Raw genomic sequence first — 26554 nt, forward strand, 5'->3', positions numbered from 1 at the left:
AACAGATGGTGGTATAGAGACTGTCCAGTAAGCTAAGAGATCGCAAGTAACAATCAGTTTTGTTAGTAGCGTTAAATTTCCGTGTCACGATTTTGCAATGGAGAAACAAACCAATATCGAATTTTGCTTTAAACTAGAAAATCTGCAACAGAAACTTATAAAATATTAAAAACTGTTAAATAGTGATGATACATTAAGGCGTCATAGTGTGTCTGAATGGTATAAACGGTTCAAAGATGGACGTGAGAATGTTCGCGATGACCCAAGAAGTGGGCGTACGTTAGCCTCTAGAAATGGACACAGAGTTGCAAAAGTTCAGAAACTTTTGGCAAGAGTTCGTCGTTTGACTACTCTCACAATGATGGCTGATGAGTTGGATATGAATAAAGAAAATGATTCTTCAAATGAATATCATCTCTTTAATTGTCATTGCTGACTGTTTTCAAAAAGTTTCAGAACAGTGTAAATAAGCGCATTCAATCTGGTGGTGATTAATTTTTTAGCTCCTTCATGTTCTTTTTATTGCACCAGTCCGGGAACTTTATTGTCATACCGCATATAAATGGTGATCAGCTAATCCAATATGCTTTTTTTTTTTTTTTTTTTTTCAGAAGGCTTACGATTTTGAGAAGTTGAATGATGAATAATAAGCCAAATGTATTTTCCTAGCATTATTATGCCAATTTAGGCATGATGTAGCCTACCGGTTAGGAGTGCGTGTGCAGTAGCACACACGCTCCTGACCAGTCTTGGAGGACGGTGACTACTAAATACAATTAAGGATTGTATTCATGATTTATTGTAAACTCCTCCGACCTGGTGATTGTGCCGGAGTATAACCAAGAATATTATTCATTATTATTATTATCATGAATTCAAAAGCTAAAATTAAATCAATAAAAACACCTGTTATATAGTGTCAGGGCTGTCCGAGAATAACTTCATCTACTCATCTGCATTATGTTTATAAATTGCGTCTGTTTTCTGGTCGGTTTGCCTGTTTGCTGGAAGAAAACCCGTGTTTCCGGGAGTTTTGCTATCCTCATTTGAGACCAACTTACTCAGCCACGTTGTGAAAAATTCCCATAAAAATTCCTCGTGTTATTGAGAGGATTTGAATCCGGACACTCGGTATATCGAGGACGGTGATTATATCCACTTGTTACTAGTGAGGGTATAATATGATATTAAATCGGAAGAGTTCATACATATCCGTTTTTGCCATATTAGTTTTTGAAATATGATGACAAATATCAACTATATAAAATCTACAACAATAATTTAAAATTAAATTTATTTTTTAAAATTCTTCTTACTTATCTCTGCTAACTGCAATATGGAAACTGAGAGATTCGTTCTGATCAAATACCCTTGATAAAGTACAGAAAGACGTTTATGATGTGATGTGATATATAGGATAAATGGATTTGTTTTTAATTTTTTATTATTATTCTGTTGATTTAATTTCAGTTTTCTAATTCAGTTGCATGTATAGGCTTAACTTTGGCTGAAAATGACAATAAAGTCTGCAAAATTGCTAAACCTCCTGGAAAACAGATTGAACACATTGGATTTGCTGATCACTATTTTTATATAAAATATATTGAGAATAGCTAAAAATGTAGTACATTAGAGTACGATGTTTAATTGAGCTAATATGGAACAGTTTAACAATGGTTAAACTTTTCCATTGGAGTTAAAATTACAGGTTTTAATTTTTAAAAATAAAATCACAAAACATTTCAATAAATTTAATAATAGATTCTAAAAAAATAAGTCTTGATCAATGTAAAAGAATTATGCCTTAAATATATTTGCAGGCAGCACGCATTTTATTCGACATTGCATTGAGAAACTTCGCAGGCGTTGACCAAATTGTATGGTACAAATTCACAACCGATAGCGTCCTTTATCGTGTCGATTGTCAGCTGAGGTTATTCTTCAGTACATAACTTGTTCATCAACGAAAATGTTCTTTCATTCGTCCTAGAAAAACAGAACAAATTCCACAATTTTTAAACATTTCTGCAGGACATGACAATCATATTTTGGGGTTTTCATTAAAAAAAATAATAAATAAAAAATAATGTACTGTAATAGTTTCTGTATAAATCTAACAGGACAGATATCCCTGCTATGTTAGGTTTATACCTGTTCTTTTAGCAATAATAATCATGAGCTATTTTGTAAATATTAATTATTGTAAAGGTATTTACCCACTGCATACAAGAGCAGGAGAAACCTCCATCAACTATTTGCACTGTGTTGTCTCTTCAACGGCTACGTAGAGATGGCGCTAGGTAACTCATTACGCAATGTAGTATAACCACGTGATCTTCTAGCTTTACGAAGAGTTGATTTTTTCCCAGCTGCTTAGTATCTTGTGTGTGTTTGAATGTGTGAGTCTGGACGCATGTTAGGGACATTTAAACCATTCTGTTGTTTACAATCAAAACAGTGGTTTAAATATTTGATTTTTGCGGCAATAGGTATCGATGGAACTAACATGAATAATATGATGTGAATTAGTGTATTTTAAACACGAAAATGCAGTTTTGTTGTGATGACTGGATTTGTTGAGTTCGTTCACGCCAAGTGTCTTTTATAGACTATTTCTGAATGCATGTAGGAAGTCAATAACACCCAATCAATGTTATATTTAGAACCACCTTGGATTTCAAGCCTTTCGCCTTTCAAATAAGATGTTTCAAATTGACTTGCCGATCTATGTAGGCTTCCTGCTACAGGGAATAAAGTTGCGTCCGATATGATGCCAGCATTAGTGCTGTTAGGAATACTACTCATATATTCAGCGAGTTGCGTTACAGGTAAGAAGTTTTAGTTTCATTTATTGGAGTCGTACATTATTCTTGAATGGAAAAGTTTAAAATCGAGACTACTCTCCCATGGAAAATGAAATATATACACATAAAATACAAGTTTGATTATTTCTCCAGTTGAAATTTCTCTTTATTAGGACTATCATTAAATTCTTTCTTTGAAGGGTATCTCAGAGGTTCAAATCTCCACTTGGATCTTATTTATGCATCCACGTTTACGCTAGAGGTCACTTTTTTCTATTTGATGTTTGGTGGTGGTGCCTATTTTCACTTCTGGTAGCTCTGACAAACGGGATGAATTTAGAATTAGTTTTTAATGTACAATTGCAGTTTTATTTCACATAAAAGTTCTTTTATTTATTTACTTTTTCTGCCATAGATTTTGCACATCAGAATTTTTTCTCTTTGCTATCAATACAAAGTTGTATGGTTCATCAGTTTTGTGTCGAGGCAAAACTGGCTATGATATCACTTGTTACTTTCTAGTTTTTCCTCAGCATAAAAGATGCTAAAGATTTGTATTTCTTTCATTAAAAAAAATTATTTTTCTTAGAATACCCAAAAAATTAAGTGTTGTTTTTTTTTTTTTTTCCATAGTTGAAAGTGCTGTAAGGCAGGGATTAAAACGTGTAAACTGTTCTATGTGTGTGTGTGTGTATGTTTCAACGGAGAAACATTGAAAAGTAAATGTTTCCAAATGAACAATTTTCTCCTGGAACTGTAGAAATGTTTGTTTACTCAATAAGTTAAGAACGCAAATTTAGTAGTTTGGTCTAGAAGGGGTAGGATGTTAAACCCAGAAGGCTTGAGAGCCATATTATCTACTCTCGGAATCTTAATAGATAACACTAATAATTTTCATATATTGCACCAGTTGGGTGCGATTTACGAAGTTTATTAGTGTAAATTTAGCATGTTTCGCCCTGCAGAATGTAACGTTGCCCGAATTAGAAATAGAAGCCCTTTTATTCTATAAACTGATAGCAGCAAGTTAACTTCTGACTTGTTATTCGCTGTTGCATGACATAACCCTGTGGTATGTTATGCAACATCTCGTAAGTGTTTTGCGAGGAAGAGTATGAAATAAACCTAACGAACGTTTAGCTAGAAACTGGGGGGGAGGATCACCATTAGAAATTTGTATGTATTTATATAGTGCATTCCAAAGCACCTTAAAACCACTGTCTGAAACTTTTTACCTCTAAAACATTAATAACAATTGTTAATGACTGATTGAAATCAAATTAAATGTAATTTGCTAATAATTTTATGTGATAAAAGAAAAAGATCAAAGTAAAACCAAATGAAACAAATGTATGACTTTCAGTGCATCCCGAATAGCCTGATCGTTAATGAATTTACCGAACATTGTATATGGATATATGCACAATGATTTTCTTGAACTTTTTTATTGCATATATAATGTCTGCTTCTGACTTTGAACCCTTGATTATACCTATTATAACTGCCCCTCAAGTACCACTGATTTCACAATGAAATGAAACCGCCTTCTTCCACCTGTCTAAAAATATCACTCCAAAATCATGTGGTCTGTTGGTACACACATCATTGACCAATGGGCTGTGCTATGAATGAATAATTCTAATATATATATATATAAAATTTTTGAGCAGCAAAGGGGGAAATTTTTAGGTGATTATCCTGTTGTATAAGGCAATGATTACACTACATCTTCAGTACTGCATTCAGGTTAGGAAGCTTCATTTTAGGAAGGATTTGTATCTGTTAGAATTTTTGAGCAGCAAAGGGGGAAATTTCGAGGTGATTATCCTGTTGTATAAGGCAATGATTACACTACATCTTAAGTACTCCATACAGGTTAGGAAGCTTCATTTTAGGAAGGATTTGTATCTGTTAGAATGGGTGCAGAGAACAATGAGATAAGTAACAGGAACAAAAAGGGTACTGTTGCTGGGAAAGGCTTCAGTTCTGCAAATTGCAGCATCTGACTAGGCACCTGCGAGGAGATCAGATTTAAATTTTAAGGCTTGAATAGATTGACTAAGTTCATTGCTGATGGAATCCCTCCTCTTGTTTAGACTACAAACGTTGAGGGGACATAAATTCAAACTGAGGAAGGATGGTTGCAGACGTGTGGAAGTTTGTCTTTAGCCAGCGGGTAGTTGATTATAAGAACAAACTTTCATCTGGTGTTGAAGAAGTAGTTTTAAAAAATTCAAAGAAGAAGTAGTAGACAAACTATTAGATGGGATGAACAGGCGATATGGGAATTTTTTTTTTTATTTTTTTTATTTTTTTATTACTGATGTATAAGCTTGCTTTCTTGCATCATTTGCCACTACTAATACTAATGGTTGACTCACTGCTTCTCTTTGTGAATCGGCTAGTTAAAATTAAGATCAAACTAAAATGAATCGCAGTATTGCAATGTAAATTTATAAATACTGCCACGAATCAGTGAATGTAAAATAAAGTCAAAATAAACATTTTTAAAAGAAAGTTAGAACGTCCATTTCATTTTGATAACTCAGTTTTAGTATTATGGCTAAAATTTGGACTAAGTAAATGTTTCTAATTTAATAGAGAGAGTAAGATGCCAATAAAGCATGCAGATTATGGGTTAAAACAAAATTTATTTATACTACAGAATAGCATAGCCACATAGGGTCACAAGAGTTTACAACTATGGAAATTTACCAGAATTTTACCATATTTTGTAACAAATTATTCCTTTATTTATCAGTATTACTAAATATCCATATCCCTGCATAAATTGTTCGACATGAATGTGCGATTTAGAAATTACCATGATTGTTGCATTTTTTTATTTCTCCATTTTTTTTTTAAGTATGTCAAAGCACTTTTGCCATCTCTTCATTTGCATTTTCATTATATAAATCAATTCAGTTATCATTGATTTTATATGGTGTTTGGAATATTGTTGGTGTGTATTACTTAGGTATAAGTGAACATGAAAATTTAGAAGCTTAGTCTAGATGGGTATTAAACCCAGAACTTGAGGACCATATTAGCTGCTTTCAGGTCCAAAGCTGCTTTGATCCAATATTACCTGCTTTCAGAAGCTCATTGAGCTTCTGAAAGCAGCTAATATTGGATCACATTAAAAACCTTCATATAGTGCACCAGTGTGATGCAGTTTATGAATTTGATTAGTGTGAATCATGTTTGTGTGATGTATTTCTCAAAGAAATATGTTAAATATATACAGGATGTTTTTAGTCTCTGAGTCCATACAGTTGCATATATCTCTGACTACACTTGCAGGAACAACGTATAATTTAGTTGAAAAATGGCAGTATGCATCAGTCACTTGTGCAGCAGTAATGCTGTTCACTTCCCGAGTAAGTGAACATGAAGTTAAAAGTCACAACATTACTCCTACAGCAAGAATTCTTTATTGTGGAGTAATATTTTAAACTCAATTCCTTTGTAGAAGTTAGATGGGAACCAAGTAAGTCCACCACTATATGGGAATTTATTAAAAATTTCATGAAATTTGCTGTCTAGTTGATAAAACTAGTTGTCTAGTTGCTTTCTTACATCATATACCTCTACTAATGCTAAAACACATAGTGAAAGGCCTAAAATAGGGCCTAAGTTACCTCCATAAGACTGACAGCCTGGGAAAATTTAAAGGTCAGGTCAATAGACAGCTATGTGAGGAGGGAGGAAGAATAGATAGTTTAATTTATTATTTACCTTTTATTTTTTTGGCTGGTTTAGTAAATGCTTATGGCTTCCTTGCACCATATGGCTTATACTAATACTAAAATGTCAGACGTGATTGCACACATCTGAAGTGGAGAAATTTCTGCTAAGGCGTTAAAATTTTTTTTTTTTTGTATGGGGTTTGTGTTCGCAATCCAAAAGAACCAGACAAAGAAATTGCTTGCTGCATATTCTAAGTAGTTTGATTACCACATGTAAGAATGGGCATTTGTGAAAAATTGACACTGAATGTGCATTGAGTTTCTGTTGAATTAAAGGACACCATTAACAAATTAATTGCTGATATTCTACAACACATTTCACTGCACCACTGAAAATGTGTCATCAGGCTTGTGCTCGTTTAGCATAGAATGGTGAACACTTTGTACAGGTCTAAATGTCAACTTAATTGTGTGTTGTTCTCAAAAAATATAACCCTGATGCATAAATGTAGTCATATTGTGTTTTGTAACATCCTATGTTTAAACCTTGAGAATATATCAGAATTTTGCCTAGCACAATATCTTGAAGCAAAAAAGAAAAATAGGTTTTTAGATTACTTAACAGCAACAGAAACTCAGAAATTGTTGTTGCTAATTTACAGATTTAATGAGTTTCTGCTGAATATGCCTCTGTTTTCATGAGTCTCACTTTTGGAACCACAGATGTCTGTATGTAATCTGAGTGAGCTGAGCTTTAATTATGTACCGGTTCATATATTTTCAAGTTCACCTCACTCTTCTTGAACTTTTGGCAAGCTTTATGCTATGAACTGCAATTGAAGCAAAGAACTTTTCTAATAAGTTAGCATCCATATCAGAAATTTAGTGCTTCAATGCCACTACGAAGAGAGAAACTCTTAAGATTTGTCAATGATTTCTTTTACCAAAGCAATTGTTTGTTGTGCTTTTGGAACACACACATTTAACACTGTTTTAACTGGGGCCCTTAGCTAAAATTCTTCTTGAGTGAGTCCCTTGTTAATGAGTCCCTTGTTAACAAATTTTCAACGCATCCTTAGATACACTATACTCTCAGAAGTAAAAGTAAAGTGCAGCCATTATCAACCCACTGCAGGGTGGAAGCCTCCTCAACAATTCATGCTGAGGGAAATGGACCATAATCTGCCACGCTGGTCCAGTGCGGGTTGGCAGATCGACCGTATTCAGCAGTCATGGGCTTGAACCCCGGTCTACTCAGAGCATGTACTACTGCACTCCCGCTCCTGCCCACTCGGCTACGGAGGAGGGCCTCTCAGAAGTATTTACACCTTTATATACGGTTGGTCATGCCAGCTGTATGTAAAGTAATAACAGACAAAACTGGAAGGAGCATCACAGATACAAGTAGCAGCTAGCATAGGTTATAATTCAGAGTTTCAAAAATAATTTATAAATTCATTTTTGCCTTCCAAAGCCAACTTCTGCTATTATTATGAGAATAAGGGTGTAGAACAGTCAAGAGGCAATCAGGTAGCCAAAGAATACTTATGGAGAAGAATTTGAAGATGGTAGTATTTCATCTCTGTGAACATATGAGAGAAGAGGTCCGTACATCATTATGGCTGCTTAGCACTTCCACTGTCCACAGAATATTGATTTCCTTGATAGATTTACAGCATTGTCAGATGGTTAAGTGTAGATTTGGAGGTATACTACTGTACTTAACACTTTCACTGGTGGCATTTATGATGACCCTTTTGATGTGGAATTGAATCAATCTGGATTGGAGAGGGCAGAGAAATTTTTAGGCTTTCTTCTTACTATGACTGAATTAGTTAGCCCCTGTTGAAGGTTGTTTCACAAAATTATCCTGTTTTTCTTCTGCCATATTGGAATAAAAGGTTCTAAATTTAGGGTGGTTTCTTTTCCCTTCAAGTGGATTAAAAACCCAACATTGCATATTTGAATGATGAAGCAGTGAACTTGTTAACAGAGTATTCCAACAATTAGTTTTGGAGGAGGAAGTGTCTTATGGTTTTGGGACTGCTTCACTTATGTTTGGAGTGAATCCTTACAGCCAGCATATATTGATGTTTTAGACAAGTCTGCATTGTGTACATTGTGGTAATTCAATGAAAATTATCCTTGCACATACCAACCTGATAGTGTTTTGACAAACAAAGTCAAACATCAAGGTGCCAGGCTTGAAGAAAAAAGCTAATCTGAATTCCATGGAATATCTCACGGATGAGTTGAAACACCTGAAAAGGACGTGACCAACATACCCCTTTTGGAGTTAATGACTGCTTTGAAGGATGATAATGGCTCATCCAATGGAAAGATGAGCTAAATATCAGCTGTCAACAGTAGTGTCCTGTTCAATTTTTTTTGGGACCTTATTGTTAATTTTATTAGTTTGATATGAGTGTCAGAGACACTTTTTTGGCTCCTCTTTGTCTGGGAGCTTCAGTGTGTTGCACTGGTTCACTTTGTGTACACAATGTCAACTATGCCAACAGCTAAAAGTTGGTTTGAAATATTATAAAGGATTACAACTGTTAAGGCTAAACTTAGGTGTTATTAATTATGTGTGTGTATGTTGGTTGGTCTTGATGATACATAAAAGCCTAGCCACTTCCAACAAAGAACAGAGTATATGATCGCTATAGATATATATCACCCCCCCCCTTCAATGGAATTTTCTTATTTCTCAGTGTAGCATTGCTGGAGAAGAAATTCATTAGTGTTGTTTAACGAAGGCAATTTTCTTTTATTAAATACAAAATGGTCAAATGTTTCTGATATTTTTTTTTCTCTCTCATCGATGGTTAGCTAACACAACTGAATTAAAATTATAACTTGCATGTTGCTATATCAAGTATGAATTATTTTTACAAAAAAACAAACAAAAATGAATAAAAAAAGGATATAATGATCATGAAATAAAAATTTTTTTGAAAATCAAGTTTTTATTTATTTTTATTCTGTTGTGCTTTATAGCAGTATGTATGTGACAGGAAAATCATATTGTTTCCATTATATCAGCCTCATAAGAAAATCATATTGTTTTAGTATGATTTTCCATTCAATTATTGATAATATATGTAGCCACTTATGAAAAAGTATTAAAAGTGCAATCATATTTCAGTATCTATTAAATTTTGTAATTACATATGGCTCAACACAATGCAGTGTGCAATCATTTATAACTTGGATGGTCATATTCTTCATGGATAATTTGCGTTTCAGTTTATTCAATAATTGCCCATTAAATAATCTATGGAGTTGAAAGCCATATTAAAATATACCTTTGTAATACTATTAATGTTTTTTTTTTTTTACTGTCATTAACATAACAGTGCACTGCTTAGATAGGCATCTGTTTTTTTTTTTTTTCCCTCTAGTGTTATTTGAAAGTGTCATATCATATTCACTCTGTAAAGTGAAGCCACTTTTCTGTGCTTCATATTGACCTTTGACTCAAACAGCTCTACATATAGTTTGAACTTTGTACCTTATCTCTTGCATGACCAAGAAACTGATGAGAGATTCACTTCAGTATGATTTTTCTTATCATGAAAAAAATAATAATAATTAATTACCTGTTAGTCTCTGGGATAGTGATTTTTGTTTTATTAGATAAAATTCACTCCATAATACTTCTATAATATTGCATGAACTTAAAGAATATTTGAGTAAAAATGCTTTAAAATCTTTTTAAAAAATCCTCAAAAAAATTATAAATTATGGCATAAAAATTAGCTGGATATGCTATGTAAAGTTGTCCATGAGCAAAAACAGCAACTATGTTAAAAGTATGACCTTAAGATTTGTTGATTGTGATGACAAAAGCTAAGAAATTGTCTTCTTTTCAAAGTAAATGGCAAATTAGTTTCACTGGGAGTTAAATCAATTCTCGGGATTTGAAAATATTTTGGATCCCCCCCCCCTCCCAAGTTTACTGCTAAATAAAATCTATTGCAAAAGGAATCAGTTCAAAAGTTTGTTTAGTCTTATTATTATTATTATTATTAGCCACATGGTACAAAGAAGCCTGAGTCTTATGCTGCACCAGCCAAAAAAAAAATTCCCAAGTTACCCTGAGAGAGAGAGAGAGAGAGAGAGAGAGAGACCCAGGACCCTGGGTTTGCCAAGCCCATACTCACCAGATGTGAGCCCCCGGAGTTATTTTTGAGTTATTCAAGTTTAGAGAGTATTCTGGACAGAGAGACATAAGCAAATTATTATATAGATATGTTGTGTGTCATCTGATAAAGAGTAAAGATGTCATTAACATTTATTTAACCCCTTAAAAGCATTAAATACTTAAAATAGATCACAAAGATGCTAGCTTCTAGATGCTTCAATTTGCAGAACTGAAGCTTTTCATGATAAGAGTAACCTTTTCCTTGACTGATCTGGTTGCTCTTCTCTGTATGTGTTTCAAACAATGCACATCCTTCTTAAAATGAGGCTTTCAGACCTGTATGCATTACTCAAGATGTGGCCTAACCATTTCTTTATACAATGTGATGATCATTTCCTTGTCCCTGCTACCAAAATTTTTGTATATCATGGACAGAACCATCCCTTGGTTGAACAGACTTCCATCCCTTGTGGTGGAGGTTGATAGCCTAAGTAAGTTTAAGGCTCAGCTGGACAGGTATTTTGAACGAACAGAGGGGTGAAGTGGAAGTGGGTTTTTTTTTGGCTGATGCTGCATAAGCTTGCTTTCTTGCATCAAATGCCTCTGCTAATGCTAGAACCCCATGAACTGTTGTAGCAGCCTGTCTGTACTGCTCAGAAAATATGTTGGACTGCTACAATTACCCCAAGATCTCTTTTGTTCTCTACTACCATGAGTGCATTACCTTATTACCAGATGCACCACCTTGCATTTATCAATGTTAAACCTCAGTTGTGCCCCATCTGATCTTGTTGTATCTTCTCTGCACCTTTTTAATAGAATTTTTCACTTTCTAAAATGTGATTTTCAAACTTGTACATAGTGTTCCAGATGTGGCTTGACCATTGCCTTATACAATGGGATATTCACATCTTTGTCTCTGTTGGCAAAGTTCCTGTCTATTGTTGACCAAACCTCATGAGCATTGCTAATTATTACAGTTACATAGCATCCAGAATAATAGATGTAGTGGATATCATATAATAAGTATTACATTCAGTGCAAATAAAAAAATTGTAATATGTGGTGAAAGTTGCAGTTATCACAATTTTCTTGGAGTCTTTAGATGATACAGACTAGAACAGTTTTAGATCTGAACTTGCATATTATACAAAACTTCTAATTCAAAGTAATGGAGTTTACTAAAACTAAAAGATACCATTATTAGCCTCCAGTTATGATACAGAAAGTTCTTTCAATGTAGCAGATAATAGAGCCTGTTTTAAAGATCCTAGTGAATAAAATTAAATCCAAGTATAGTCTTAACCTTCTACTTTTTCTGCACCAACTACTGTAATGATCTAGTACCCCAGGGGATGGAGTGGGGAATCAAAATTTTGCCTAAAGGGATTAATGTATCCTGAGGTCAGAATATCTCCTGACCTTCCCCTGGATAAAAGCAGATCAATGCAAATAAGCTATAAAGTTTATTTGCATTGATTTTAATTCTTTGGGTTACTGATGTCACATGAGAGACCATTGGGTCTCTCATGTGACATCAGTACCTCTCACAAGTGTGCACACAACTTGTGCTCATGTGTAAACTAAAAGTTACCATTATTAGCCTCTAGTTATGATACTGAAAGTTAATTGTAGCAGCAACTCCAGTGTTGAAGTGAATTTTGTGCAAAAGCTTCAGATATGTGAGAGCTGTAGAACATTACTACACATGAGTTTGAAAATGTCCTAGTTGTGTATGTAGAGAACAGATTAAGTTTGCTAAAAAATATCACAGTGAAACAGTGCTATGAAATTCATAAGGAAATTGTCAGCAGGATTAAATATTATAAAAATAAACATAAGGAGAACCTTGTATACTGGTATTTCTAATTGTTCCATATAAATTCCTTCTCTGTTAACTTGAAACCTACAGATTATGGGAACAAAGTCTGGCTGCCTTAATAATTCAATATATATGCAATCATGATGAGCCTGTAAAATCTTCTGACCTTTGTGTCTACAAAATAAATGGAAATATTTTTAAGAATTCACTCTGAACAAATTGTGTTATAACACCACTTTTCATGCTGAATGAGGCTCATTTCTGTTTGAATGGTTAAGTGAAGAAACAGAACTACTGTATAAGAGTGGATGAATTTAAGATGCTCTTTTGCTTCTCAACAGCAAAATGAAACTATTGTATTTTCTGCCAGTTGCAATGTTTTTGAATGATGTATTTTCTAATGTTGAATGGTGATTAATGTATTTAAATTAAAAAAAAATTGGATCACTGAACCACTACATTTTATAATAAGAATAAATCACTGAGAGGGCCACAGAAAATGAATTGGTAAGAAAACCCAATACTGCCCACTTGATATTGATGGTTTAACTGTTGATAATCCTGCTCAGATTGCTGAAAAACTGAATAGGTATTTTGCATCTACATTTGCACATGAGGAATTCTTTAGGGAAGTGGATGCTAGAAATTTATCAAACTCTAACAGGGAGCTAAATTATTTTGTAGTAATGGAGAGGGAAGTGGAAAAGAAATTGAAGTAAACATAAAAAAGTCACCTGTGGGTGGATGGAATCTATCCAATTATATTAAGGGAGGCAGCAAAGGATGTAAGTAAACCTTAGCCATAATTATGAGAGAATAACGAACATAATGTATCACCAATTCACAAAGGGCTATCAGAGGAGGACATGAGTAATTACACACCTGTTATCTTAACTTCTGTCCCAGGGAAAATAATGGAGTCACTGTTTAAAGAAGTAATGTAGGACTATCTACACTGGGGTGCAGTTAATAGTTGAGTTGCAGCATGGACTCAAGTGGAGATTTTCTCTGAACAATTTTATTGGATACTATGATGCTGTAACAAAGGAAACTGTGTGCAAACAATAATTTTAATGTGATATACTTGGATTTTAGGAAAGCTTTTGATACTGTTGCACATAAAAGACTGCTGTACAAATTGGAGCAGTGGCAAGTTACTGCTATGGATAAACGGATGGTTGAATGGAAGAAGACAGACAGTTGTTATCAATGGATACTGCTTTTTGTGTGCTAATTTTTTTAGTGAGTCCCCCAGGGTTGTTTTCTGTATTTATTAATGACATTAATGAAAGCATATTAGAATTAATGTCTAAGTTTGCAGCCGATGCGTAGGTCGGCAGGGTGGTTAATGATACAGTAGTAATGAAGGTATGCTGCTCTAACAAGACCTAGAAAAATTAAGCAGATGGGCTTTGAAATGGCAACTGAAATTTAACATTGACAAATGCAAGTTATTGCATATGGATAGTAGTAATTCCAAAATAACATACCAACTATGTAGTACTACACTCAGGGTAGTGGGAAATGAAAAAGACCTGGAGGTAATTGTGCAGTTTGATATGAAGTTCACTGGGCAGTGCAGACAGGCTGCCAATACAGCTCAAGGGGTTTTGTCAATGATATACAGAAATTTTGCTAGTAGGAATAAGGAGGTGATTATTCCACTATATAAGGCAATGTTCAGGCCACATCTCGAGTGCTGTAGGCCTCATTTTAGGAAGGATGTAGAGCTGCTGGAATGGGTATAGAGAATGGCAACGAGGTTGGTGAGGGGAACAAAGTGGTGCTCTTACCAACAAGGCTTCAGATTTGCAAATTGCAGCATCTGGAGACTAGATTCCTGCAAAGTGATATGATTGAGGTGTTTAAGGCTTTGAATGGCTTGAGCAAACTCAGTGCTGATGGGTTCTTCCTCTTGCTCAGACTACGCACATGAGGGTACATAAATTCAAATTGATGAAGCATAGCTGCAGAATAGATGTGCGAAAGTTTGCCTTCAGCCAATGGGGGATGATTGCTGAACAAGCTTCCATCTGTTGTCGTAGAAGCGTTTAGTTTGAATAAATTCAAGAAACAGCTAGACAAATTATTGGAGGGAATGGATAGGTGAAATGGATTTTTTTTTTTTTGTTTGCTGATGTTGTATGAGCTTGCTTTCTTGCATTATTTGCCACTATTAATACTATTTCTAACTCTGCTGTAATGGGATTCAAGGAAATCATGAACAGATTGACTTTCCAATTTATTTATGGACCTATATACACTCTCCTCCAACATATATTTTATGCTAAATAGAAGAAATCATCTGGTTATAAAAGAGAAATTTTTGTAATGTAGTATGATGATATTACTGACATTAATTTTAGCCCAATGACTGCTAATTACTGTATCTTGCTAATATAATATTAAAAATAGCAAGAGTTCTTTTTATGATGCAAGTTACTTATGCACTTGTCCTAATGTAATGAAAGGTACCACACCACATTTATACCAGTTTTGCTGTATGACTGTGCAATACCTAAATGAACAATAACAATCTGCAGTGCTGGGCAACAATGCAGAATGTTGTTGTTCATTTAGTTCATCATCAGATGGTACTTCTGTGATGTTTTATTTTTATTTATGAAAATTTTATTACCTATAAGTATTACCTTTATTATCTCATAATTAAATGCAGTTTAATTATAATAATGTTCAGCAGCCACTGAGCATTAGCAGGGAAGCTGTATTGGCTGTCCTCTTCTTAACTTAGGATTTAGTGAGGTTATAAATAATATAAAAAAAGAAGAAAAAAAAAAGAATCTCTAAACTATCATCTGGTGTGCAGAAAAAGATAAATTCAGTACAGACTTACAGGAAAGGTTTGGGTTTATAAAGAAAATATGACTTTGATGAAAGATGCACATAAAGTGGAATGCATTCTTTTTGGAACAAAGTGCTTATGGCACTTTATCTGATATTAACAATCAAGCAACTTTTGAACTTTGTGTAGGCCTACCTACTTTTATGTATTTGCAATTGTGATTTCTCTCTAGATATATTAGTTTGTTTACACTGTGCAATTTCCAGGTTCTTTTTTTTTTTTTTTAACTTTTTTATATACTAGTTTTTACAGAGAACTGATTTTCACTTTCAGATTTGGATATCTTATAATAATGAAGTGACCCAATTTGAGTAAAAAAATTCTAGCCACTTTACTCTATTCCATGTTCAAATAAATGTATACTACTACAAAATATGCAACCTCCTTGTAACCTCCTTTGCCTTGTAACCTCCTTAGACTCCTTAAAATTATCTCTCTCTCAGAGTTAAAAATGAAAATCGATTTTATTTATTTATACGGTAAATAGCTTAACATAAGTAGCAAAGGCAGTATGCAAACCCTTATCCATAATTATGAGAGCATATTTGGATTCAGGGGAGGTCCCTTGGACTGGAGGTGTGCAAATGAATTCACAAAGGGGGAGGATCAAAGAGTGATATGAATAATTACAGACCTGTTAAACTTCTGTTCTATAGAAAATATGGATTCACTTGTTAACAAAAAAATGTAGGACCATCTAGACAGGGTGCAGTTATAATGCAGTCACAGCACGGATTTGTTAAGGGGCAGTCTTGTCTGACCAATCTGATTGGATACTATGAACGGTAACAAAGGAACTGGGTGCAAAAAGTAATTTTGATATCATATACTTGAATTTCAAGAATGCTTTTGTTACTGATGCATATAAAAGATATCTATACAACTCAGAGCAGTGTGGCATTAAGGGCAAGTTACTATTATGGATTACAGGGATGTTTGAGTAATTATCAATGGACACTACTCTTCCTGGACTAATGTTATTAGTGAAGCACCCCCCTCCCCCACAGGGTACAGTGCTGGGCCCATTGTTGTTTTCTATACTTATTTAATTTTTTTTTATATGAAGTGATATCAGTCTTATTACCTAAATTTGCAGATGATACAAAGTTTGGCAGTGTGGTTAATTGACAGTAATCAAGGTATGCTACTGCAATAAGATAAAAAAAAATTAGGCAGATAGTAATAGTAATGGCTATATAGTGCAAGGAAGCCACAGATTTTTTCAGCACTGGCTGGGAAAAAAAAAGAAAAGAGTAGCTCTTCCCCTATAATTTGAATTTATGTCCCGAGTTCTGGAATTCTCTATAATAATGAAAATTCCACCTTCGTTCATTTTACTAACCCTACTCAGTCAGGTTACCTCTAAGGTGCCTGGTTGCCAAGCTCTGCAGACCATATACGGAGTCTTTCCTCGTATGGTCGCCCTTTTGTTGATCTCACCATATGAGTTGCCCATTTTTGGATCCTGTCAAGGAGCTTAATGTTTTTTTCAGATGTCTCTATACTTGAACACAGTATTCCAAATGTGGTCTTACAATTTCCTTATATAGTGGGACTATGGCCTCTATAGGATAATGTTCGATAAATAATTGGTAGGACACCATGGGCTTTCCTGGCTGCCTGTTTACATTGCTCAGAAAACTTCATATCTACCCATATTATAACTCCGAGATCCCTTTCCTTCTCCACTGATTTTAATTCAATCTCACCAAGTGTATAATTTATTTTGGGGTTGCTATTCCTCAAGTGTAAGATCTTGCATTTTACTGCATTAAAACAAACTGCCACTTTTCTGACCATCCTTGCAGCCTGTTCAAGTCATCCTGAAGGAGCACTGCTACTGATCATTTGCTACTCTACCAATCTTTTGTGTCATCTACAAATTTTGACATCAAGCTTTCTATCCCACTGTCAAAATCGTTTATGAAAATCAGAAACAACAGTGGTCCAAGAACTGATCCTTGGGGAACCCACTTCTGACTTTACACCAATCTGAAGAATATCCATTAATCAAACCTTCTGCCCTCCAGCCACCCAGCAATCCATCTTCGAATTTTTCTGGTGATTCCATGTTCCAGCTTATACGATAATCTCTCATGAGGGACTGAGTCAAATGCCTTACAAAATTCAAATAAACTATGTTGAAATTGTTCCCTACATCCAGCTCATTGTCAAAATAGCATAATAAGTTAAATGTGATTTTTCCTTAAAAAAACTACGTTGTGTGTTATTCAGAAAGCCATATCTATATAAATATCCCTGGATTGCACTCGTAATCATTGCTTTTAAGATTTTAGGGAAAATCTAACCAGTCTGTAGTTAATCAAAAGAAAGACTAGCCAGTCTGGAGTTACCAATATTGCTCTTAGAACCACCTTTATGCACTGGTGATATGTTGGCACTTTTCCAATCCAAAGGAATCTCTCCCAAGTCCAAAGATGCCCTCATAATTAATTTTAGTGGTTCAGTACACTCCCTGGTGGCCTCCCTCAAAATTACTGGGTATGTGCTGTCACCTCCAGGAGTTTTACTTGCTTTTATGCTGGAAAGTTTTTCTCGTAAACAGTCATCTGTAATTTTTAAATCACTAATTTAAAGCTTCTCCACAGCATGAGGGGTCTTTAGCATTAGTAGAGGAATATGATGCAAGAAAGCAAGCTTATATAATGCATCAGCAAAAAAACAAAAACCTTCTCACATCACCCATCCATTCACTCCAAACGTTTGTCTAGTTCTGCCGTGAACTTATTTAAGTTGTTGACCTCCACTACGATAGATGGAAGTTTTCAAACAATCAACCGCCTGCTGGCTAAAGACAAATTTCTGCACATCCATTCTACAACTGCCTTTCCTTAATTTGAATTTATTTCCCGTCAGGTGAGTAATCTTAGCAAGAGGAAGAGTCCCATCAGCATTGAGCTTGCTCAAACCATTCAAAACCTTATACACCTCCTTTACTCATCTCGAGGGTGCTTAGTCTCCAGACACCACAATTTGCAGAACTTAAGCCTTTCTTGGTAACAGCAAATCTTTGTTCTATTCACCAATCTTGTTGCCCTTCTCTGTACTTGTTACAGTAGCTCTACATCCCTTACAAAAATGAGGCCTCCAGACCTGTACACAGTACTCAAGGCATGGCCTGACCATTGCCTTATACAAAGGGATAATCACCTCCTTTTCCCCTGCTAGCAAAATTCCTGAATATCATTTACAAGACACCATGAGTTTCTCTTGCAGCCTGTCTGCACTGCTCAGAAAACTTCATGTCTGACTGCACAATTACCCCCAGGTCTTTTTCATTCTCCACTGCCCTGAGTGTAAGTACCACACAGTTGGTATGTTACTCTGGCTTCACTGCTACCCATATACAGCACTTTACATTTGTCAATGTTAAACTTCAGTTGCCACCTCTCAGCCCACATGTTGAACTTTTCTAAATCCTGTTGCAGTAGTGTACCATCATTAACAATCCTGCCAACCTTCGTATTGTCTGCAAACTTGGACATTAACCCTGAATATACCTTCATCAATATCATTGATAAATACAGAAAACAACAATGGGCCCAACACGAACCCTGGAGGACTCCACTAATAACATTAGTCCACTAAGAGCAGTGTACATTGATTACCACTCTCTATCTTCTCTCTTTTTTCAGGAAAGACAGAAAAATGTACCTGTTCGACTGATCCACAACATCAGCTGGGTTATCTAGGACTTTCCCACACCCAGTGTGCAAGGGTCTAATCTGATTTGCTTTTTAATTCTTTGTATTCACATACATGAAAAATTCCTTGTTCTCATTCTTTGCTCTCCTAATGGGCTGAGTAATGGCAATTGAAGATTGACATTGACAAATGTAAGGTATTGCATATGGGTAGCAATAATCCGAGATTAATGTAACAACTATGTGGTACTAAAATCAGGGTAGTGGAAAATGAAAAAGACCTGGGGTTCTTTTTCATTTTCCACTACTCTAATCGTGCAGTCAGATATGAAGTTCTCTGACAGTGTACACAGGCTGTCAGGAGAGCTTATGGAGTTTTGTCAATGATATGCAAGAATTTTGCAATTAGGGATAAGGAGGTGACTATCCCATTGTATAAGGCAATTCTTAGGCTACATCTTGAGTACTGCATAAATAAGTCTAGAGACCTCATTTTAGGAAAGTTGTGGATATGCTCAAATGGGGGTAGAGAAGGGCAATGAGATTTGTGAGGGGAACAAAGGGGTGCTGTTACCAAGAAAGGCTTCAGTTCTGCAAATTGTCACATTAGAGACAAAGCACTTGCATTTGATCTGATTGGCTTTGAATGGATTACACAAGTTCAATATTGATGGTGTTCTTCCTCTTGCATTGGACTACACAATGAGTGGATATAAATTGTTTAATTTAAGGAAGGATGGTTGCAGGACAGATGTGTGGAAGTTTGCCTACAGCCAGTGGGTAGTTGATTATTGGAACAAACTTTCATCTGTTGTTGTTGAAGTGGATAGGCTGAATAAATTCAAGGAAAAACTAAAACTATTTGCAGGGGATGGACAGGTGATGTGTGAGGATTTTTTTTTTTTTTTTTTGGCTGATGCTGTATATAAGCTTGCTTTCTTGTATCATTTGTCACTACTACTACTAATACTAATGCTGTAATTAATGCTGCTTGTAATAATTAATAAAATAATAATAATACTGACAGAATGTTTGGTATTAGAAACAAATCACAGGTGAAATACCTATAAATTACAGATCTACCAGTAGTGGAAATGCCTATGATAAAACAAATAACTAGTGAAATGCCCATGATAAATTACAGATCTACCAGTAGTCGAACACCTTTCTTCTCTAATGTAAACATTCTTAGTTAAAATAGTTAATAATACAAAACTGTTTACCAGCAAAAACAATTTCTGTTTAATGAATGGAAAGAAGTTATTGTTATTATTTTACTACATTGTTTTACTCAGGGGTGGGTCATCCCAAGGATGCAATGCACTTGGGCACCTGAAACCTACATACATATATGATGAAAATTTTAAAGGGGTACCAAGTTGCGATTGGCACCCGGGTGTCACATACCCTAGGAATGCCCCTGGTTTTACTACTTCGTTACTTTACTACATATTGTAACTTTAAAGTTTATTTATTATAGGTTTTAAAATATCATAGCATTTTATCTTAACTTGTGATTGCCGATATCTAAATATTTAAGAAATAGCCATTTCATGATTTGCAGCTTGATATTGTTTCCAAGTCATTAAATGTATTGCATTTTGAAAATATGCTATATTTAAATGAGGTGATATCAGATGTTGTGTATTGTGAGAAATATATTTAAACTTTTTTTTTTTCTGATTATCACTTAGTATATGCATTTTAAAAATGTTTTATTTTTAAAAGTGATAAATAAACATTAAAAATATGTTTTTGATTAATGCTTAAAATAACTATTAAAATGACTATTAGAATTTCTTCTTACATGAGCACTTTTTTCATCAATCTACTGTTTAAGTAATAAACTAAAAAAAACAGTTTAATATGGTAATACTCTTATATCAGTTGATTGAGGAGTTGTGGAAAATACATTGTGCAAATCATCCTTTCATAATTTGTTTTTCTCTGATAATGGAATAAAGAACAAAATAAAGCTGTTTTTATATTTAAAAACTTTTTTAGAGGAAATATTTAGATTGTTGGAGACCTCTTTTGTTAGTTACTGTAGTTTCTAGGTGAATGGCCTCTATCAAGACCTTGGACTTCCCTCCTTAGAATAAGAGCAAAGTTATTCTTGTAATCCTCCATAGATGATAGGGGAAGTTGTGCCAAAACTAACAAGTTCTGAGTGTTCATACAATCCTCCCAATCCATTAAAATATTTACTTGTTTCAAATATTTTTTGAATTTAAAAGAACTCTACCTTGAGTATATTTCAATATTTTTTATAAACGTAAAGTGAAAAATGGCTTCTTGCTTTTTTTTTTTTTTTGTCATAAAGATATACAATATGTATCAAAATCATTAATTCTTAGCTACTTCTTTCAATCAAAAAGAGATGTTTTATGACTCTTACATCTAGCTAAGACTAAGGGAGTGGTTAGTATATTTCTTCGTCTGCTATTTTAAGTTTCTAAGACCTTCATTCTTTGCGAGAGAGAGAGTGAATGAATGAAATATTGATTTGCAGTTTTTGTACACTGTTAAAAAAAATCCTTTTTTGTATGCTTTGTAAATAAATTTTTACCCCAGGAGGTTGGTTTAGAACATTGTTGTCATAAACTGTTTTTGATAAAGAATATTGTTTACATCTGAGTTGGAAAATAGATCCAAAAATGTTCTCTTTACGTGTTGATGTGGAATAATTTATGTTCTTGTTATTCTCATTCCTTATCATGGTTGGATGAGTTCTGTTTTAGTATAATATTTTAGACTGTTATAATGTTGGAGCTTCAATTGTGAACTAAGTTCTTATTTATTCTCCGAGGAAATGACTGTCATAATTTCAGCATGAATTTATAGCTTAATTTTTTATAGATGGCAGGTTTTAGGTTCCTATCCTTTCACTGATTTTACCATGACATGACTGCATATTGCTTCTGTGTTCATAGGCCCTTCAGGAGACAGCATCTCCTATTTTATAGCACCTAAGAGCATCCAGAGCTGACCTTGTATACATGTGGGGGTGGGGCTGCTCCTAAGAATGTACTCCAGAAGAGTGAGCGAGCATAAAAAAAATATATTTTTTTAATCAGATACGCAAAAAAATTATATATTTGCATTCAACAGTGTTAAAATTTGCAGACTGGTCACATTACCCACTGAAACTGATATCAATCGGGTTTTGTTTCAGTGGCTGATATGCAGATATTGGCAACTGTGGTCAATAAGCAGATAGTTCTGCACATTATACGTTCTGGTTTGCAGTGCTACAAATATGTTCATCATTGTTAAGAGTGAGCTGACTGAAGGAATTTCTAAAGTCCTCTGCATTTGAGGCTATAGTTAACTGATCTCAGGAAGAGGAAGTAAAGCAAAGCCATCTTTCTGCATGAATCTATGTAGCCCATGTCTAGGCCCCTAATTTTAGATGACCCCAAAACTATTTTAGTTGATATTTAAGTAGGCTGGCTAGTCTAGTGATTGTCCAGAGGGCAGTGTTTTGAGGGGCTACTTAGCTGGAAAATATGCATTTCACTTTAATGATTTTCAAAAATCATAACTTGTTTATAAAAAATTGCCTGTCTGGACCCTTGGTATGACCCACCAAGTACCCTTCCGAATGAAATCATTCAGATCTTTTATAGACACCTTGTATTATACGCACATAAGGTTTAATGTGTGTTATTATTAGAAATAATAATACTTTATTGGAAACAAAAAATTATTATACATTAATGCAACAGACTTTACAAATGAAACTACATATATTAATTATAAAAGAGAGGGTTCCCTCAAAGGTTTCAAGTCCCTCCAATGTGGGTAAATATGGCCCAGGTGTAGGGCTGTCCATAGTTATTCCAAGTTTTTCAGCTTATGTGCATAAATCAGCACAAGAACACAAACAGATACACAATTTACAGTTATGAGCAGCAAGCTCTGATGCCATTAATCAATAATTTGATCCAGATCTGCTAAGTGAATTACCATGTCTGGGAGCTGTAAATTGCTGTACTGCATTGGCAAACTCCCCCAGATATGATGCCTCCCATTAAAAATAGTAATATACTGTATTCTGTACAGAAATGTAAGTTTAATCAGTAATCAAAATACAGTTACTTCCATTTTGGCAACAATATTTACGAAGCACCTCCTTAAAAAAAATAGGAAAGAAAGAAAAAATGTACTATTCTGCAGTAAAGTAGACTGCATAGACTGTGTCCGATAAGTTGTTTCCCTCTTTTATTTGTTTTATTTAAATATTAATAGTGTTCCTCTTTAAATTTCAATGCAGTTATCTTTTCTTATTTAAATCCATGTCCCCTTATATGTGTTGACGAAATCATTCTTCCTTAATAGATGATGTTTACACTAAATATTGTGCAATAAGTGGTAAAAAGTTTTTGATATAAGATCAGGTACTTTATTGAAATATACTCAGAAATAATTCAATAAATTATTTCAATAATTTATTGAAATATACTCAGAAGAAACATTTTTAATTTTGCTTATGTTCATTTTGTCACTTGGAACTGGTGACTGTGTGTACATAGCAGTAATATTTGGCAAACAAAAATTGGAGTTAAGCTTATATTTTGACAGGCAGATATGAATAATGGACTGTGGGAGGATAAAATATGCCTATACATATTAGTTATCTGTATCAAAAATTTACATTTTTTGTTTAGTTAGTTTAGTGGTGGTCAGGAAGCTACACAATTTTCAACAGATGGGGGGGGGGAACAGCAGTTTGTGTGACCAGATATATGATAAAATTAGACAAATAAAACTGAATATTCTGAAAGAATGTCTTCTTTCAGAAGGATATTTATTATTATTATTATTAGCAGTATTTTAGTAAATTATGCAAGAAAGCAACCTTATACTACATCAGCCAAAAAAAAAAAAAAAAACCACTACCCACGATATCACCTTACTCACCTGAGGGGACATAAATTCAAATTGAGGAAAGCCAATTGTAGAATAGATGTGCAGCAATTTGCCTTTAGCCAGTAAGTGGTTGATATTTGGAACAAACTTCCATCTGTTGTAGTGGAGATCAACAACTTAAATACATTCAAGGCAGAACTAGACAAACATTTGAAGCAAATGGATTAGGTGAAATGGGAAGGTTTTTCTTTCTTTTTTTTTTTGGCTGATGCTATATAAGCTTGTTTTCTTGCATCATATGCCTCTACTAATGTTATTGCTAATCTGTCCATCCCCTATAATATGTTTAATTTCTCCTTCAAGTTATCAAATTACCCACTTCCAAAGTACCAGATGATAGTTTGTTTTAAGAATCTTAAGTTTGTCTCCTTGTGCTTATTGTCCAAGAAAGAGTTAGAATATCATCATCATTAAGTTTACTTATTCTATTTAAAGCCTTTTCAATCAGATCTTGTTGCAAATGCCTAGTTTCCAAGTGCTGCAATTTCCAGAACCAAAGTCTTTTGTAGTAAGAGTACCCCTTTGTGTTCTTGACTAACGTAGTTGCTCTCCTCTGCATCTGATCCAAAGAGGTCCACAGCTTTCATAAAATGAGGCTTTCAGACCTGTATGCAGTAATCAAGATATAGCCTAACCATTGCTGTATATAATGGGATAATCACCTCCTTGTCCTTACTGACAAACTACTTGTTTATCATTGACTGAATCCTACACACCAGTGGTTTTCCTCCTTTTTTTAAGAATGGCACCCTTAAGTAATTTATTTTTTTTTGTGCACCCCTACTCAATTTTCTGCCTGTTAGATCCGATTCTTTCTGTGTGTGTGTGTATATATATATATATATATATATATATATATATATATATATATATATATTAAATAATTTAGAAAATAGAGTCCAAATTAAAGGAAAATTTAACGGTGTCCCCCCATTGCTAAGCACTAGTTTCCGAATTACGTGAAATATCACTACATGTAAATGTAACCAGCCAACAATACTGAAATAAGTAAAAATAGAGAATAAAATAAAATTAAAAGTAGAACATACCATAATATCGAATTGAATAGAAAAAACTGCCCATTATGCCCCATCTCGTTTTGCTGCCACTGATGTCTGCTCTACTATCCTTATTTTTTTTTTAAACGGTGCCCCCCCCCCATTGCTAAGCACTAGTTTCCGAATTATGTGAAATATCACTACATGTAAATGTAACCAGCCAACAATACTGAAATAAGTAAAAATAGAAAATAAAATTAAAAGTAGAACATACCATAATATCGAATTGAATAGAAAAAACTGCCCATTATGCCCTATCTCATTTTGCTGCCACTGATGTCTGCTCTACTATCCTTATTTTTTATTTTCACTTAATTTTGCACTTATTTCTGCTGTCTAATATTTGATTCATTTGGATTTAATTAGAATTATATATATGTAATATTTTAGAAAATGTTACATGATAGTTATTATAATAATGTAATTCTAAGGATGTACCTTTTTATAATGAAATACACTTAAATTTAAAAAAATATAAGTTTAAGTAACTGAAACCCAAATTACGTGACATCCCTGGAATGTTGTGGCACCCCTGGTTTAAAATCACTGCTATAAACTGTTCTAACAGCATGTCTGCACTGCTCAGAGAACTTCATGTTGGACTGTACTTTTACCCCTAGGTCTTTTTTGTTCTTCACCATCTTTAGTGAGATACCACCACCTAACTGGTATATTATTATGGGATTACTGGTGCCCACATGTGGTACCTTGCATTTATCAGTGTTAAACCTTAATTGCCACTTCTCAACCCATCTACCTGATTCATCTAGGTTTTGCTGCAGTAGTGTGCCTCGATTCCTGTCATTAACCATCCTGCTAACTTTTGTATTATCTGCAAAGTTATACAATAAGCTAGATATGCCTTTGTCAGTATCGTTAATAAAAACTGTAAACAGTAAGGAGCACAGCACTGAGGGGCTCCATTAATAACATTAGTTCAAGAAGAACAGTGCCCATTAATAATAATTTTCTGTCTTCAGCCTCTGAAACATCCTTTTAATCACAGCAATAACTTGTCTCTGATGCCACACTGCTCCAATTTTTGTAGCAGTCTTTCATGTAAAACAGTATTGAAAGCTTTATTGAAATCTAAGTATATGTTGTAGAAATTATTGTTTACATTGTTCCTTTGTTATTGCATTATAGTAGCTGATCAGATTAGTCAAACAGGATTCCCCTCCTTAAGAAATCTATCCTGTGATTTCTGTATAATTCCTTTTAAATGATTCTGCAATACTTCTTTAACTAGTGACTCCATTATTTTCCCTGGAACAGAAGTTAAGCTTACAGGTTTATAATTGTTCACATTGCCTTTTGTGAGTAGGAGACACATTTGCACGCTTCTGGTCTATAAGGACAAGAGATTATAAGGACAAGAGATCACAGTCATTTCGGATGCCGTTGTGTTTGTTGTTCAAGTGTGGTCTCTAGCATTGAGTCAGGTAGCTTAGTCAGGTGCTTGATGGGTCCCTTTCTTTTATCCATTTGAAGACATTAACACTGTTCTTCAGTGGATTACTTCATTGGATTACCTAACATGTTGCTGGAACAGCAGAGATTTTGTTAAATCTTTA

At 34.3% G+C, this 26554-nt stretch overlaps 1 protein-coding gene across 1 annotated transcript in view; it reads left to right on the plus strand.

The window, feature by feature from the left end:
• Positions 1-2526: 2526 nt before the first annotated feature.
• The window catches only part of LOC150082254 (TGF-beta receptor type-1-like), a 468537-nt gene continuing 444509 nt past the window's right edge, over positions 2527-26554 (plus strand). The window contains exon 1 of the mRNA XM_090380077.1: positions 2527-2828. Coding sequence (XP_090236203.1) covers positions 2768-2828 — 61 coding nt within the window. The 5' untranslated portion in view covers positions 2527-2767. The remainder of the gene's footprint in view (positions 2829-26554) is intronic.

This window comes from Mastigoproctus giganteus, chromosome 8 (genome assembly GCF_048544385.1).
Source record: "Mastigoproctus giganteus isolate SK-2022 chromosome 8, ASM4854438v1, whole genome shotgun sequence".
Taxonomy (NCBI): domain Eukaryota; kingdom Metazoa; phylum Arthropoda; class Arachnida; order Uropygi; family Thelyphonidae; genus Mastigoproctus; species Mastigoproctus giganteus.